This window comes from Tetrao urogallus, assembly GCF_951394365.1.
Source record: "Tetrao urogallus genome assembly, chromosome: 1".
NCBI classification, from domain to species: domain Eukaryota; kingdom Metazoa; phylum Chordata; class Aves; order Galliformes; family Phasianidae; genus Tetrao; species Tetrao urogallus.
The window spans coordinates 62,969,541-62,982,672 of NC_136813.1; the positions used below are offsets into that span (position 1 = coordinate 62,969,541).

Sequence of the window (13,132 nt, forward strand, 5' to 3'; positions counted from 1 at the left end):
TTTTTTCTGCAGTGAGACATGCCTGCAGTCCAGGGGGATTTAGCTGGATTTCAGAGTATGCCTGCTTGGTAACTCGAGAACAAAAGGGACTTGAGAGAAGGCTGCAATTCGATTTTTAGCCAAGTTTTGCAGAGAAAGTAGTATTTCAATGTGGTAAATCAGGCAGTCTCCAGAACAGTGCATGCTGGTGTCTGGATAGGTAAATGACCAAAGTGGGTAATTATCTCCATGTACACCTGCATATACATTCTGGTAGGCTGAAGAGCGAGGGAAGATTCTGTGTTCCACTACTTTGTGATTCTGTGTGTAGTCCAAAGATATCGACTCAAAAGCAGAGGAGGAAGAGGAAAAATCAGTTGACTTCCTTTTATATTATAAACTGCATTTTCATGCATTTGTATGGGCTATAAAGAAATATTTAATAAAATAAAAGTGACTGATCTTAGTTTCAGAGTATACCAGGTCCTATTCCTGTCATCGTGCTAAGAGCTTGTAGCCCTAAAAGGCAAAAGAGTGTTTGTAGTTTGGGGGCTAGTTAGAATAGAAAGTGAGAGAGATAATGTAGCAGCAGTGACCTCCTGATCAGACTGCACCGTTGATCAGTATTTTAAAATTGGTGTTACAGCAGCTACAGTCAGTGTGGATCACTTGGGTACAGTGAGCAGTTGGCCACAGTCCAAAACATTTCTTTCTCTCCACCAGTACTGTTATAGCTCACTAATGGCTCATCTGGGGACACTGCTGTGTACAGCTCATGGTCTGGGGATAAGCGTATTACATAACTGAAAGCTGTAATTTGGCTGGCTAGGTTTATTTTTTAAAGAAACCTAGCTGTAGATTGTACTATATCATTTAAATAACTGACTTTTCATTGGAAAAAAAAAACTTTTTTTTTTCTTTTATGTAATTCTGTTGCACTGAAACGACAAATGTTTGGACCTGTTATGATTAGATCTGAATTCACTGGTAAAATAATCCACTTTCATGCCAGGACATGTCTGCTTGCATCCCACCACATAGGTAATATTCAAAATGAAAGAGACTCTTCTTGTTTTGGGCAGCATTTTTCATGAATGGTAGCAGTGGTATTTAAGAACCTTCTGGTTTTCACTGTTTATAGCAGAGGTCTGATGAGCAAAGTACTGAACTTTGTAAGGACTTTTTTCTATAAGTTACTACAAAATTGACTAACTGGAATTGCGTGCAATTTTTTAGTTTGCATTGAAGTCAACTCATATACTTCAATGCCTGGCCATCGTAATCTTTGTGATGTTCTGCAGAAGGCATCGCTGAAATGTCACCGACAATATTACTGAGCATCTTACTGTGCATTTTTCTTTTATGCAGAAGCTTCAGTATGAGGCGAGGTGGATGGAGGAAACGGGCTGGTGAAGGCGATGGCTGGGGAGGATGGGTATGTTTAAAACCAAGTGATTTTTATGTATTATTTGCTTTAAAAAAAAAAACAAAACAAACAAACAAAAAAAAAAACAACAAATGGCATTATGGCTGAGAAGGGTTTAGAATTTTGTTAAATATGCAGAAGGTACGCTGTAAATTGAACTCTTTTGCTTCACTTGTAAAACTTAATTCTTAAAATTTCTTTTGAACATCAGTCATGTGTTGAAGTCTTAATTTATAGTCATCAGCTAAAGTGACTCATCGGGATATATAGAACCTCAAGTAGCTTTAACCACCACTTAAAATCTAAACCAAGTAATTGTAAGAATATTTTTAGTTGTTATCACTACATTCTTTATTGCTGAACAAACATTGTGAGAGCTTTGGCTTAGCATCTAAACTTGTATCACTCCCTGATTTCTGTTTTCTTTCTTCTGTAAGAACATTTTTAGAGATACAATTTTTTTTCTTAGAGAATAAGAATAAAGAAGTATGAAATAAGTCCTGGCATACTGGCAGAAAGATGCAGTTTATCTTGCAGATAAGAATTTTAAGTTGAGGATTTGGCATTTTCTGTTTGCAAGATGAATGTGTCTTTTGTATGTCAGCAAGAATCAATTTGAGGGAATGTTGCATACTTTTCCAGCTTTCTGTAACTTGCTTGTTTTAGCCTGTAAACATAAAATAGGACTGGCATAATGAATTTGGTTTTCTTTGTTTGCTTGTTTTTAATTTAAAAACTAGGGAGGGTACATGTCAGCAAAGGTCAAGAAACTGGAGGATCAGTTCCGGTCAGATTCTGCCATACAACACCAGAGGGATGGGAATTCATCAAGTATCTTTAGTGGCGTCGCCATCTATGTCAATGGCTTTACAGGTGAAGCTTTTGTTTTTTCAGGATCTGTTCTGTCTCGCTGCAGTGTCTGCTCACTATCCTAACTGGAGTAAAGAAATGTGAAATACGATTGTTTGCAGCTAACTGTGTAGCAGTTACTGTGTGTCTGAAGTTTTGTGTTTAACTTTCCTTTGTATTTCACAATAAAGGTTTTCCATATGAAATCGCATTTACTTTCTGAATATAAATATTACTTTACTAGGTCATTTACATGAATGGTCACTGATAGAAATAGGAACTAATTTTTCTGCCTTTTACAAGTCCTCACTTACTATTCCACTTACTGAAAGTGAATTCTAGGAGTCTGAGTGGACAATACATTTGTTCAGCAGTTAATGTTTTTAAATCCCTGTAAGTACCACTATACTCCTACGAAGTCATATGTTACTCTTTCAAACTGGTAACAGTTGCATTGGACACACAGCATATTCGTTAAATTTATGTTTGGATGGATGTGTAGGGATTTTCTTGCTCAGAGTGGTGTAATACTTGAGACAGTGAACCCATCAATATTGAAAGAGCTAAGGCGTAGATATGCTTTCCTGTATCTGGTGGACTGACAAGTGCAACGCATGCTAACTGGAGTAAGACTTTTAATCTACCATACGTATATTCATATTTCTCTTGGGTTCCCTAAAGCAGCTTAATAACCTTTTTGAAACTTCCCAGAAGCCTTATTCAGGGACCTGTGCCAAGAATGTTGTTACTGTTACATAACTGATGTGTGCAGCATCTGTGATATGGAGCACAGCTAGTTTGAGCATGGGGAAGAGCTGTGATTCACACAATCTGGAAAAGATTAAAGTATTAATACAGCTGGATCAGATATTTAATACAAACAATTTCTTTGTTGAAACTCCAGCATGTACTTTTAGTGTTCAGGGCAGTAGTTTCCAAATAGGGATCCACAAGATGGATGTTCGCAAGACTGGAGAAGGAGACAATGCTTTGAAGACCATGTGCAATATCTTTAGTTAAGTTGGGTGGTTGAACTGTTTTGAGAGTTGAGAGTAAGCCTCTGGAGAGAATTGTAGCTTAATTATTGCAAAAATAAATTTATTCTTCCTTCTTGTGTTGATGGACTCTTGGTATCTTGTGCCTAATGTACCATTCAAAACATCTGCACTTGTTAGAGCTCACCCAAAACTTTTAGTGCCAAGGTGACACCACTGCAAAGGTTTTTGAAAAGCTTTTTTCTTTTTTTCTCTGCTGCTTGCAAAATAATTATTCACACATTAAGTTGCTTCTTTTTTTTTTTTTTTTTTCCCAATCATGTAAGAAGGAATAGCTACTGCAGTAATCAGAGGGGATGAGAAACGTTAGAGGGAGTAAGAAGAGATGTTTGTTTGTAAGGTAGTCTCAGTTCCCCAGAGGAAATAAGGAATAGTCTGGTAAAGAAAAGCGGGTTAGCTACTTCAGTGAGTCAGTAATTGTAGCGCAGGAGTTCTTTGCTTTGTTAAACCTTTTTGATATTAATTCTTTTCTATTTTTTTCTGGATGTAAACTGCTCTTCCAAACTTTGATCAACATACCAGTTAATGTAATACTTGTTCTTTGTGTTTTTTTGCATTGAAATGTTTTTTTTGGAAGTAGTGAAGCATCAAATTCTCGAGTGTTTTTTTTCATGCTTCCTTCATACATACTGTGGAAATATCCTCAATAACAAGCACAATGCTTGCATTTTGAATCAGTCTTTTTAGAAATGTAGTCTTCTACTTTTCTTCAGAGATGCATTTCTGGTTCGTTCTTTGAAGAACGCGCAAAAACAGCCCTTTGCACTCCTTCTGATCATGGCATTGTATTTCTCAGCTACCATTTTTCTTAATGTATTTGCTGACACAAAGCAGGAATATTTGTTTTTAAATTTTATAGATCCCTCAGCTGATGAGTTAAGACGGCTTATGATGTTGCATGGAGGTCAATACCATGTGTATTATTCCAGATCAAAAACAACGCACATCATTGCCACAAATCTGCCAAATGCCAAAATAAAAGAACTGAAAGGAGAAAAAGTAGTTCGACCAGAGTGGATAATGGAAAGGTAAGTTTAGGTCTGTTGCTTTTGAATTCCTTGAAGGGAAAGGATTTTGGGGCAGACTTGAAATCTGGAAAAATAGCTTTATAAAAGATTTTAGCAAATTGCTTGCAACAGCTGAGTAAAATTATAGCTGTTGTATTGAAGATTTCTATCTCAGTGATTGCTCCTTAATAAACTTTACTGAGAACATTCAGAAAATGTCAGGCCTAGCACAAAACTGAACGTTATCCTGTTCATTCCCATTTCACATCCACTGACTGGATTAGTGCTCAATATTTTAAATAAATACTAGGCGATGTTTCTTAATTAACCTCTTGCCTTGTGTTTCACATGAGTTTCATCTGATCTGTAAATAAAGAGTAATGTCAATTTAAAAGCATTTTCATAAAATTGAAATTATTCTACCTTGAGATCTAAGCATTTTCATAAAATTGAAATTATTCTACCTTAAGATCTATCATAATTTGACTTCTAAAAATGAAACTAAACCCAAGGTTTTTAATCCAAATAACACATCTTTTGGTTCCTTCACTCACTGAAATGCATAACTGAAGTTATCTTGCGGTTCTTAAGAAAGTTCATTAATTTCAACAAAATCAAATGCAGTGCATCTGGAACAGAATTTACTCCGTGCAGCTAGAGGTGCTGGCTAGGAGGCAGCTTTGTAAAAGGACTGAAAGGTCTAGAAGAGTCTACATTGAGGAGCAGCTGTGTCAACCCTGTGTGGCCTCAAAGAGTTAGCTTTGGTTTTAGTATGATTTGGACTGGAGACCTGAAGAATCCTTTCCAACTTAATTTTTTTCAGTGATTCTAGAGTCTGTGTTCTAGGGAGTGTGGAAAGGGGAGGGGTGTTGAGCAATGAGTCTACAATAAGATTGCTGCATCTTAATACAGCATGGAGAGAGAAAAAAACAAACAGCAGACTGTATATTGATCTAGTGGACGAGTTACTCCAGTAGCTAATATCTTAGCATTAAAAAAATGTTAAATGCTTTTTGATTTTTCTGATGACCTTGAAATTACTGTAATGACTTTGAGATACTGTGTGGATGGTTATGCAAATTCAGAGTGTTACAAGGAATGTTATAAGCACTTGTATTAGCTTATTTGCTGTATCATCTTTTTCTGTACATAAAACTTTGGAATTCTACCATGTTAGTTTCAGCTCCGGCGATACATAATGTAAATCATGTTCCTTTCTAAATGCAATATGCCTACCATATCAAACAATACTGAAGTGATACATTTGAGGGCTGTTTTTACCATCCCGTAGAAACCTTACCATGTCTCTATGTATATGCTAGCTAGCTTTAATTTATCTAATTAGGTAATGCAGTCTCCCATTACATTCTTCTCTAATTGCCACAAGACAGCTCCACATAAGGGATTCTATTCCACTGTCAAATTCCCTTAATAGTGTTACAGTTGAGCTAGTTAAAAAGCACACCTCTGGAAGAAAATGTTCAGGTGTTGAAGAGCAGCAAAGAAGTTCATATGTCACTGAGCTAAATTCTCTTTAAAAATTTAAATCCAATTGTATCATCAAAACTGAACACTAATATTAAGCTTCTTTGATATAAAAGAGGTTCCTCTTTGTAAGAAGCTTTTGCGTCTGTGACAGTGTGCAGTATGACAAGCTGTACATGAAGGAGAGGTGGAGTATAGGCTGGCAAGGGTGTTATCTTTCTCCACTAGCAACAGGCATTGGTATGGAGAGCTGAAATCACGAGATGATGTATTTTTGAGAGGATTCCACTTCAAAGTCCATGACTTTGATAAGCAATTTAGCAGTTACTGAAGTATAATTGCTGTTTCAAAGGGGAAAAAAAAAAGGGAGAGTGGAACATAGGACAGAACTGAAATGAGTGTGGTAGGTATTTGTGGAAGGTCTGTAGCTTTTTGTCAGTGCACTTTTTTACAAGAAGGGGAAATTTATCATTTGGAATGGAAAACGTAGAAGCTGGCCTCTTCCAAATTTGCTGGGGATGTGTGTTACTTGTGTTGTGCCAAGTTAAAGAATTCAGTCCCTGTTGTTCGTTTGGAATAACCTGGACCATACATGAGATTATATTTTTGACTGAGTGTTGTTCTTGAAATGAAATATTTGGGATTTCTGTGTATTACCTAGAGAGGTAGTTGGAGGCAACTGACTGTACAACTGTGTGAATGTCTTTTTTAGTAACAATCACTGCATTACAAATAACTTCTTTCTTCAATCCAGTTTGTAGAGGGAAGAAGGTTTTGGAAGGGGCGGTAAGTATTCATACTGGAACATTAATGGTTATGATGAAAGTAACCACTTACTGTACGTTGTCTTTTAAGTATTTTTAGTAGTAACCTATTCCTTTTCTTTTGTTTCAGCATTAAAGCTGGGCGTCTCCTCTCACACATTCCATATCAGCTTTACACCAAGCAGTCAAGTGTTCAAAAAGGTCTCAATTTTAATAGCATATGCAAACCTGAAGATGCCGTGCCAGGTCCAAGCAATATAGCTAAAGATCTCAACAGGGTGTAAGTGTTTCTAACCTTATATGCTGATGCAAATCATTCACTCATAATGGACTTGCATTTATAACAAGATAGCATTATTTTTGTTTTCCCTCTGTAGGAGGGAAACTTTCAGATACTGAAATTTAAAAGTAAGGTATAACTCTATGGTTGTAGTATTCTTCAGCTTGGATAAGATGAAACTGTGGAGATCTAGAGCTTTCTTATGAGGCAGTCAAGGGAGGGGCAGACACTGATCTCTTCTCTCTGGTGATGATGACAGGACCTGAAAGAAAGGCATGGAGCTGTGTCAGGGGAGGGTCAGGAGTGTTAAGGAAAGAGCAGGCATTGGAGCAAGCTCCCCAGGGCAGTGATCATGGCCTCAAGTTGATGGAGTGTAAGAAGCATTTGGACACTGCTCTCAGACATTGGGTTGGAATTTTGGGTGCTCTTCTATGGAGGCAGGAGTTGGACATAGTCATTCTTGTGAGTCCCTTCCAACTTGGGATATCTGATAATTCTATGATCCTATGAGGAGTGGAGGATGGAACTGCCATCACCTTGACTCCAAGTCTTGTCTCTAGTCTTTGAGTGATACTTTCCTCACTAGTGTGACCTGAGAGTTCAATAGGATACAGTGTGTGTATGTGTGAAAGCAACAGGCATAATTTAAAGGATTATGACTGATAACACTGAAAAGTAGGTCTTTATTTCAAAAACAAAAAGCTGGTATGAAAATGGATAAAAAAAATCCAATTATAACAGAAGGAATTACCTTAAAAGACTGCAAGAAGGGAACAGAATCAAAGGCTTCAGCAAAACTCTTGTAGAAGAATCAGAAGGTGAAAAGCCTTTTACTTTGAACGATGTGTTTTGTAATTAAGTTGATCGTTGCATCTTTTTCAAAAACAGATATTACATATTTGTTGTTCAGAGACAAGAATCGTGGAATAGTTGAGATTGAAAGGGACCTCTGGAGGTCATCGATCATTGCCATTGGTCAAAGATACTGAACAAGATAATATTATTTATTTGTAACAGTGACCTGTTTGTATTGCTGAGGAGACTTACCATGAGAGAGATTTTATAGTTTCAGGGGTAAATTAAGTTGGTGCCACAAAATGAATATCCTAAGCAGTATTTATTATGAATATTTTAAACAGTGAGTGATAAGATCACCGTCATCTCTTACTATTGCATTGTTAATGATTTTTAAATGAGGGGAATATTCATACTTCCAAAAATATGAATTTAGACTCAAGTTGGGTATTTAAAAGCCTGGTACGTAGTTTGTACCACTGGGTATGCCACTTTCAAGCATGCAACTCTTCAAAACTGTTATGTTGAATGTAATTTATAATTGTGATAGTCTTATCCAAATTATCACAGTTAATTGGGTTTCTGATTTTACTGGTGTCCTGGATAATTAATTATTACCCGTGTTTTTTTGTGACTGTACTTAAATTGGTAGCTTGGGGAATGGGGAGCGGTGGTTGTTTTTTTTCTAGCAGTCTTAAGAGTATGTACAGCTTTTGAAGGCTCTGTTTTTAATTCTACGTAAGATTGTTACACCATTAATTTCTTAAGTTTTAGTTTTTACATCATCTGAGTGAATGTAAATTGCTGGTGCACTTGTGGGAGGCTGTTTTGTTTTACACACTTAGATGATGAAAAATAATCTGTTCGGGTTTTTGTCTAAAGCCAAGAGCATGTTTGATTTACAGAGCTTGAACAATCTTTTTCTTGAGAAAAGAGAAAATGAATCCAACGCACTAATTTAAATCATTTTTTAAAAACAGAAGTTTTCTGTGTGTACTTTTTTGGTAACTAGATGACAAAAATAGCATCTCTTTATAGAAAGATAACTCCTCCTGATAGTTGTGTATTTCTGCACTACTATGCTATCCATGGCAGCGTAACAGTTCTGTTAATAAATAATTATTGTAGTTACACTGGAAACTGATAATCAAACTTAATGCTTTGGAAATAGAAGTGCCCAGAATCACGCTCGTATTAGAAAAGCTGTGTAAACTTCTGGAAACACTGCAGCAATAACACAATGAATGTGCTCAGTCTGCTGCATGGTATTTTGTCATATTGAGAAGGCGTAGCTCAGAATTTGAGATTCTTGTCTCGAGACTGACTGTAAAAACTTACCAGTTATATACTGATAACAATTGGTAAGATAAATACTTGAAATGACCTGTAAATGCCCCTGTTTAATAAAAGAATTGATATTAAATTATCTGTTGCCTATCTGTTTCAGAAATCACATTAAACAGTGTGAGATGGAAAGTGAGGTCACACCCAATGGAATAAGTAGCTGGAATGAAGAACTGGAAGAAGACAGTGATGGGTTGGGATTTGCAGAGCTGGACCAGATCCTTCCTGGAAGAAAACAAAATGGGATTCAATCTCACAAAGACAGCACTGCCATTTTTAATGGACACACGCCTAACATTTGTACCAGTGCCTTAAAGACACAGGATTGCTTGGTGCCCTCCAGCAACAGTGTTGCAAGTAGGTTCTCTCCAGGCTCTGTGCAGGAGGAGGAGAAACCTGAAAAAGGCATCGTTGACTTTAGAGACTGCACAATGCAGCAGTTGCAGCAAAGCAACAAAAATACAGACTTTTCGTGGAATCCACATAGGACTATGAGTAATTCATCCTCATCTTCATCTTTGCACAGTAATACTAAAATAAATGGTGCTCACCACTCCACTGTTCAGGGGCCTTCAAGCACAAAAAGCACTTCTGTACCTGCTCCAAGCAAGACAGCTTCCTTATCCGTGTCCAAACCTTCAGATTGTAGTTTTATTTCTGACTTTTATTCACATTCAAGATTACATCATATATCAACATGGAAGTGTGAATTGACTGAGTTTGTCAACAGCCTACAGAGAAAAAACAGCGGTGTCTTTCCAGGAAGGGAAAAATTAAAAAAATGGAAAGCAGGCAGGTCTGCACTTAAAACTGACACAGGTAGATACTTGTTTAAGAAGGTTTATTTTGAGAAGGTGCCTTATCTTTGTTCACGTACTAAATGTCTACCAGAGACTAAGCAGGGTAATATTCAGTATTCACATTGCAGTCAGGCTATCTGGAAAAGCGTGGTGACTTTGATGCAGTGAAAACTAAAGGCTCTGCTACTTCTGTATTTATTTGTTAAATTGTAATCTACTGTGATGCACTGATCTATGTTCATTTCTTTCTTGTAGAAATAATACCAAGACATATAGATTGATCGAGGGGAAGCATACATCTATCTAAATGCACAAGTCTGTAGTTGCCATGTGAAAAATCTTTTAAAAAAAAAAAAAAGAAAAAAAAAGAAAAAGGAAAAAAAAACAACCAAAAACGTTACTCTTCTTTTAATTTTTCACACTGAACTACATATAAGCAGCAACATTTGGAAATGAGTTAAAATCTAAATTTTCTGGTAGTAAGTTTTCTGTGTACCTCTGTGTCTGTTTGAAGAGTAGTTGTGTCATATGGTAGTTCTGGGCCTGGCTTGTGGAAGAGAAATGTTCTGTCATTATATTGCACACCAAGAGCCAAAATTAAAATGTGTGTAATTTATGAGGCAAAGTGTTGCACATAGAGATTAAGTATTTTGCATCTTGAGAAGCTCTAATTTATAGTCTTATCCTATTAAAAGGTTAGTTCTGTTCTATTGACAAGATTCTGATTCTGCTATGTTGTAAAAAATACTCATTTGTAATCGCATGAAAATTTGCTTCAGATGATAAATTTTCACATTCTAAAAATTTCTTGTTAGGTAAATTAACTAATTATATGTTTATCATAGCACACTCCAATTATAAAACATGCTGTTTTATAAGAATACCTTAATGCATGCTATTTTCTGACAAAGTATGATATGAGCTAATATATATTTACTTTGATTTGGCCTAGAGAGTTCGTCTAATTCACAGAAAGCAGCATCTTAAGGGCTAATTTAAGCACTTGGTTTGTAAATATGTCTTTCATAAAACAGTTGTTTGGGTTTTTTTTAGTAAGGAGTCCAAATGGTAAATTATTAAGAATGAGGAAGCACTTTTTTTTTTTTAATTATTATTCAGCAGTTACCACGGTTGTCAAGCAAAACAAATCAGTTTATATGTGAAGTGTTTTTTCACTGTTATGCATTGTTCAAATTAAGATTTTCTGTTAGCTCTAGTCTCCTCCAGTTGGTCATCACCATGGACATGCAGACATGGACATCTAGATTATCTGACACAAGTATTACTCGTATGTTAGCTACTGACTGAAAAACTTACACTGCTGTCTTGCTTACCTTCACGTGTTTGCGTGTGAGTGCAGTACAGCAACAACAAAATCCAGTTGCGTGGAAGGTTTAACACGTTGTGATGTATTTCAAGAAGAGTCAAAGGGAATTCTAAGTGCAGCTGAAATTTTTTAAACCTTAGAACAGTCTTCTGATTGATGAAGGAAAATGGGTAAAGTTCTCTGCTGCAGATTGAATACTATCGTACTGCAGTTTATGACTTTGTTTCCACAACATACGCTAACTTTGTGTTGAGGGAACTTGTTATAGCAAGGTAAAAAATCTTAATTAGATGAAAATAAAATTGAAACTCTCAAATTGATGCATTGCTTAGGTTGTTTGGCTGCTGTTTATCTTTACATTTCTTCGACAGTTTAGGAAATGTATGTGCGCTCTAGTGAGAAGAAACAAGTCTTTATAACTGGAGGTAGTAAAAAATTGCTTAGTCCTTGCTGACTGCTGTAATTAGTACCAAAGTATGTCAATTAGGGTTCAAGTTTTCTATTGGTGTATCTTCATATTAGGTATTGTGTCTGTTGCGAGCTCAGCCAAGCCACAGAGCTGTATAATGCACGTGGATATGGATTGCTTCTTTGTGTCTGTGGCGATCCGAAATAGACCCGATCTCAAAGGTCAGTATTCCGTTCTCAATATTACAGCTTATTAAGTTGAGACTTCTTAAACAAACAAAAAGGGTTGTACACTTAAAATATGACTTTTACATGTTAATCTGTTTTGGGGCATCTTTGTCTGATATTCAGACCATGCAACTTTTCATATTCGTGTTTCCTCACAATACAAACGCAAGTGGAAGAGAGAACTGGAATTCCCTTGGCCGTTTGCTTTCAGTATCTAAAAAAATAAAATCTGGAGTAACTATTCCCATTACTTTTGCACCTATCCAATTAGATCTGCCATATCAGAAACTGGGGGGGGAAGAAAAAAAAAAAAGTGGACTATTCGGTGCTTTTCCTAAAGCTGTCTAAGGAGCTTTGTTTAATTAGAATGGTGGAATCATCAAGACTGAGTATTGTCTCTTTGCCTGAATGATTTTTTCATGAGGAATTCGCCGCTCCTTCCTTTTCCTATCTAAGGTTTTATACTTGAATTATTATTGGAGGATGAACAGCTTAACATTTAGAAGTTGGAGTGTGTGATCACACATAAGACTTAGCAATTTGGGTTTTGATTGTGTTGGCTTTTTTTGTTTGTTTATTTTGGAGGGGTTGGGTTTTGTTTTGGGTTTGTTTTGTTCTATTTCAAATATAACATTGAGAAGTGGAAATACAGGCTGTTCTGTGTAATTGCTGAACATCATTGATGCACAAATCTGAAGACTTGGTGCTGTGGTGGACATCTAGTATCCATTATAAAGCTTGGGTAAGAAGAGTAAGCTCTATGATAACTTTTCCCTCCAAAAGCAAGAGCAATAATGTTAAAGATAATACTAGTATGTGTGCTTTTTGCTACTTTTTTTTTTTTTTAAACTGAATATCCTGCCAAGTTTAAAATTCCTATGCTCAAATAAAAAGAACCTAGGACTTCCTGCAGATATTTTTCTGCCTGTTCCGCAGAAGTCTGCCAGAACTTTCAGTGCATATATTAGTTTGCTAAGAAAAATTATGAGGTGTTGATGTTACTGAAGAGTCAAAAGTTTAGCTACAGATTTGATATTGTGCAGGTAATTTAGCAAATGAAGTGTGTTGGTATGTGTACACTCTTTTATTTAAGCTAATAAATATGTTTAAACAAATATTTAAAACTGGTATGTTGTTTGCTGTGCTTTGAACTAACAAATTAATAGGGCATTGGTGAAGTTTCACAACGTGGTTTATAGTAATCATAAAGAGAAACAAGAATGACTGCAATTCACCTGTTCAAAACTTCTCTTTGCTGTCTAATTGCAGTCAACAGAAGTTCAGAGTCACAGTGCAAAGTCACTTTCGTAGCTGCTTCCCCCTTAATGCTGAAAGAGTGTATGATCTTGAAAGAAATTGCAAAATGTAAAGCAGACATCTTTATA

General features: G+C 36.2%; 1 protein-coding gene across 1 annotated transcript in view; it reads left to right on the forward strand.

Moving 5' to 3' along the window:
- Window positions 1-1,357: 1,357 nt before the first annotated feature.
- REV1 (REV1 DNA directed polymerase) overlaps window positions 1,358-13,132 on the forward strand; it is a gene marked incomplete at both ends in the record, with an annotated part of 40,131 nt that continues 28,356 nt past the window's right edge. Inside the window, 6 exons of the mRNA XM_079543965.1 lie at window positions 1,358-1,414; window positions 2,146-2,278; window positions 4,169-4,337; window positions 6,696-6,845; window positions 9,088-9,803; window positions 11,634-11,741. Of these exons, the coding sequence (XP_079400091.1) occupies window positions 1,358-1,414; window positions 2,146-2,278; window positions 4,169-4,337; window positions 6,696-6,845; window positions 9,088-9,803; window positions 11,634-11,741 (1,333 nt within the window). The remainder of the gene's footprint in view (window positions 1,415-2,145; window positions 2,279-4,168; window positions 4,338-6,695; window positions 6,846-9,087; window positions 9,804-11,633; window positions 11,742-13,132) is intronic.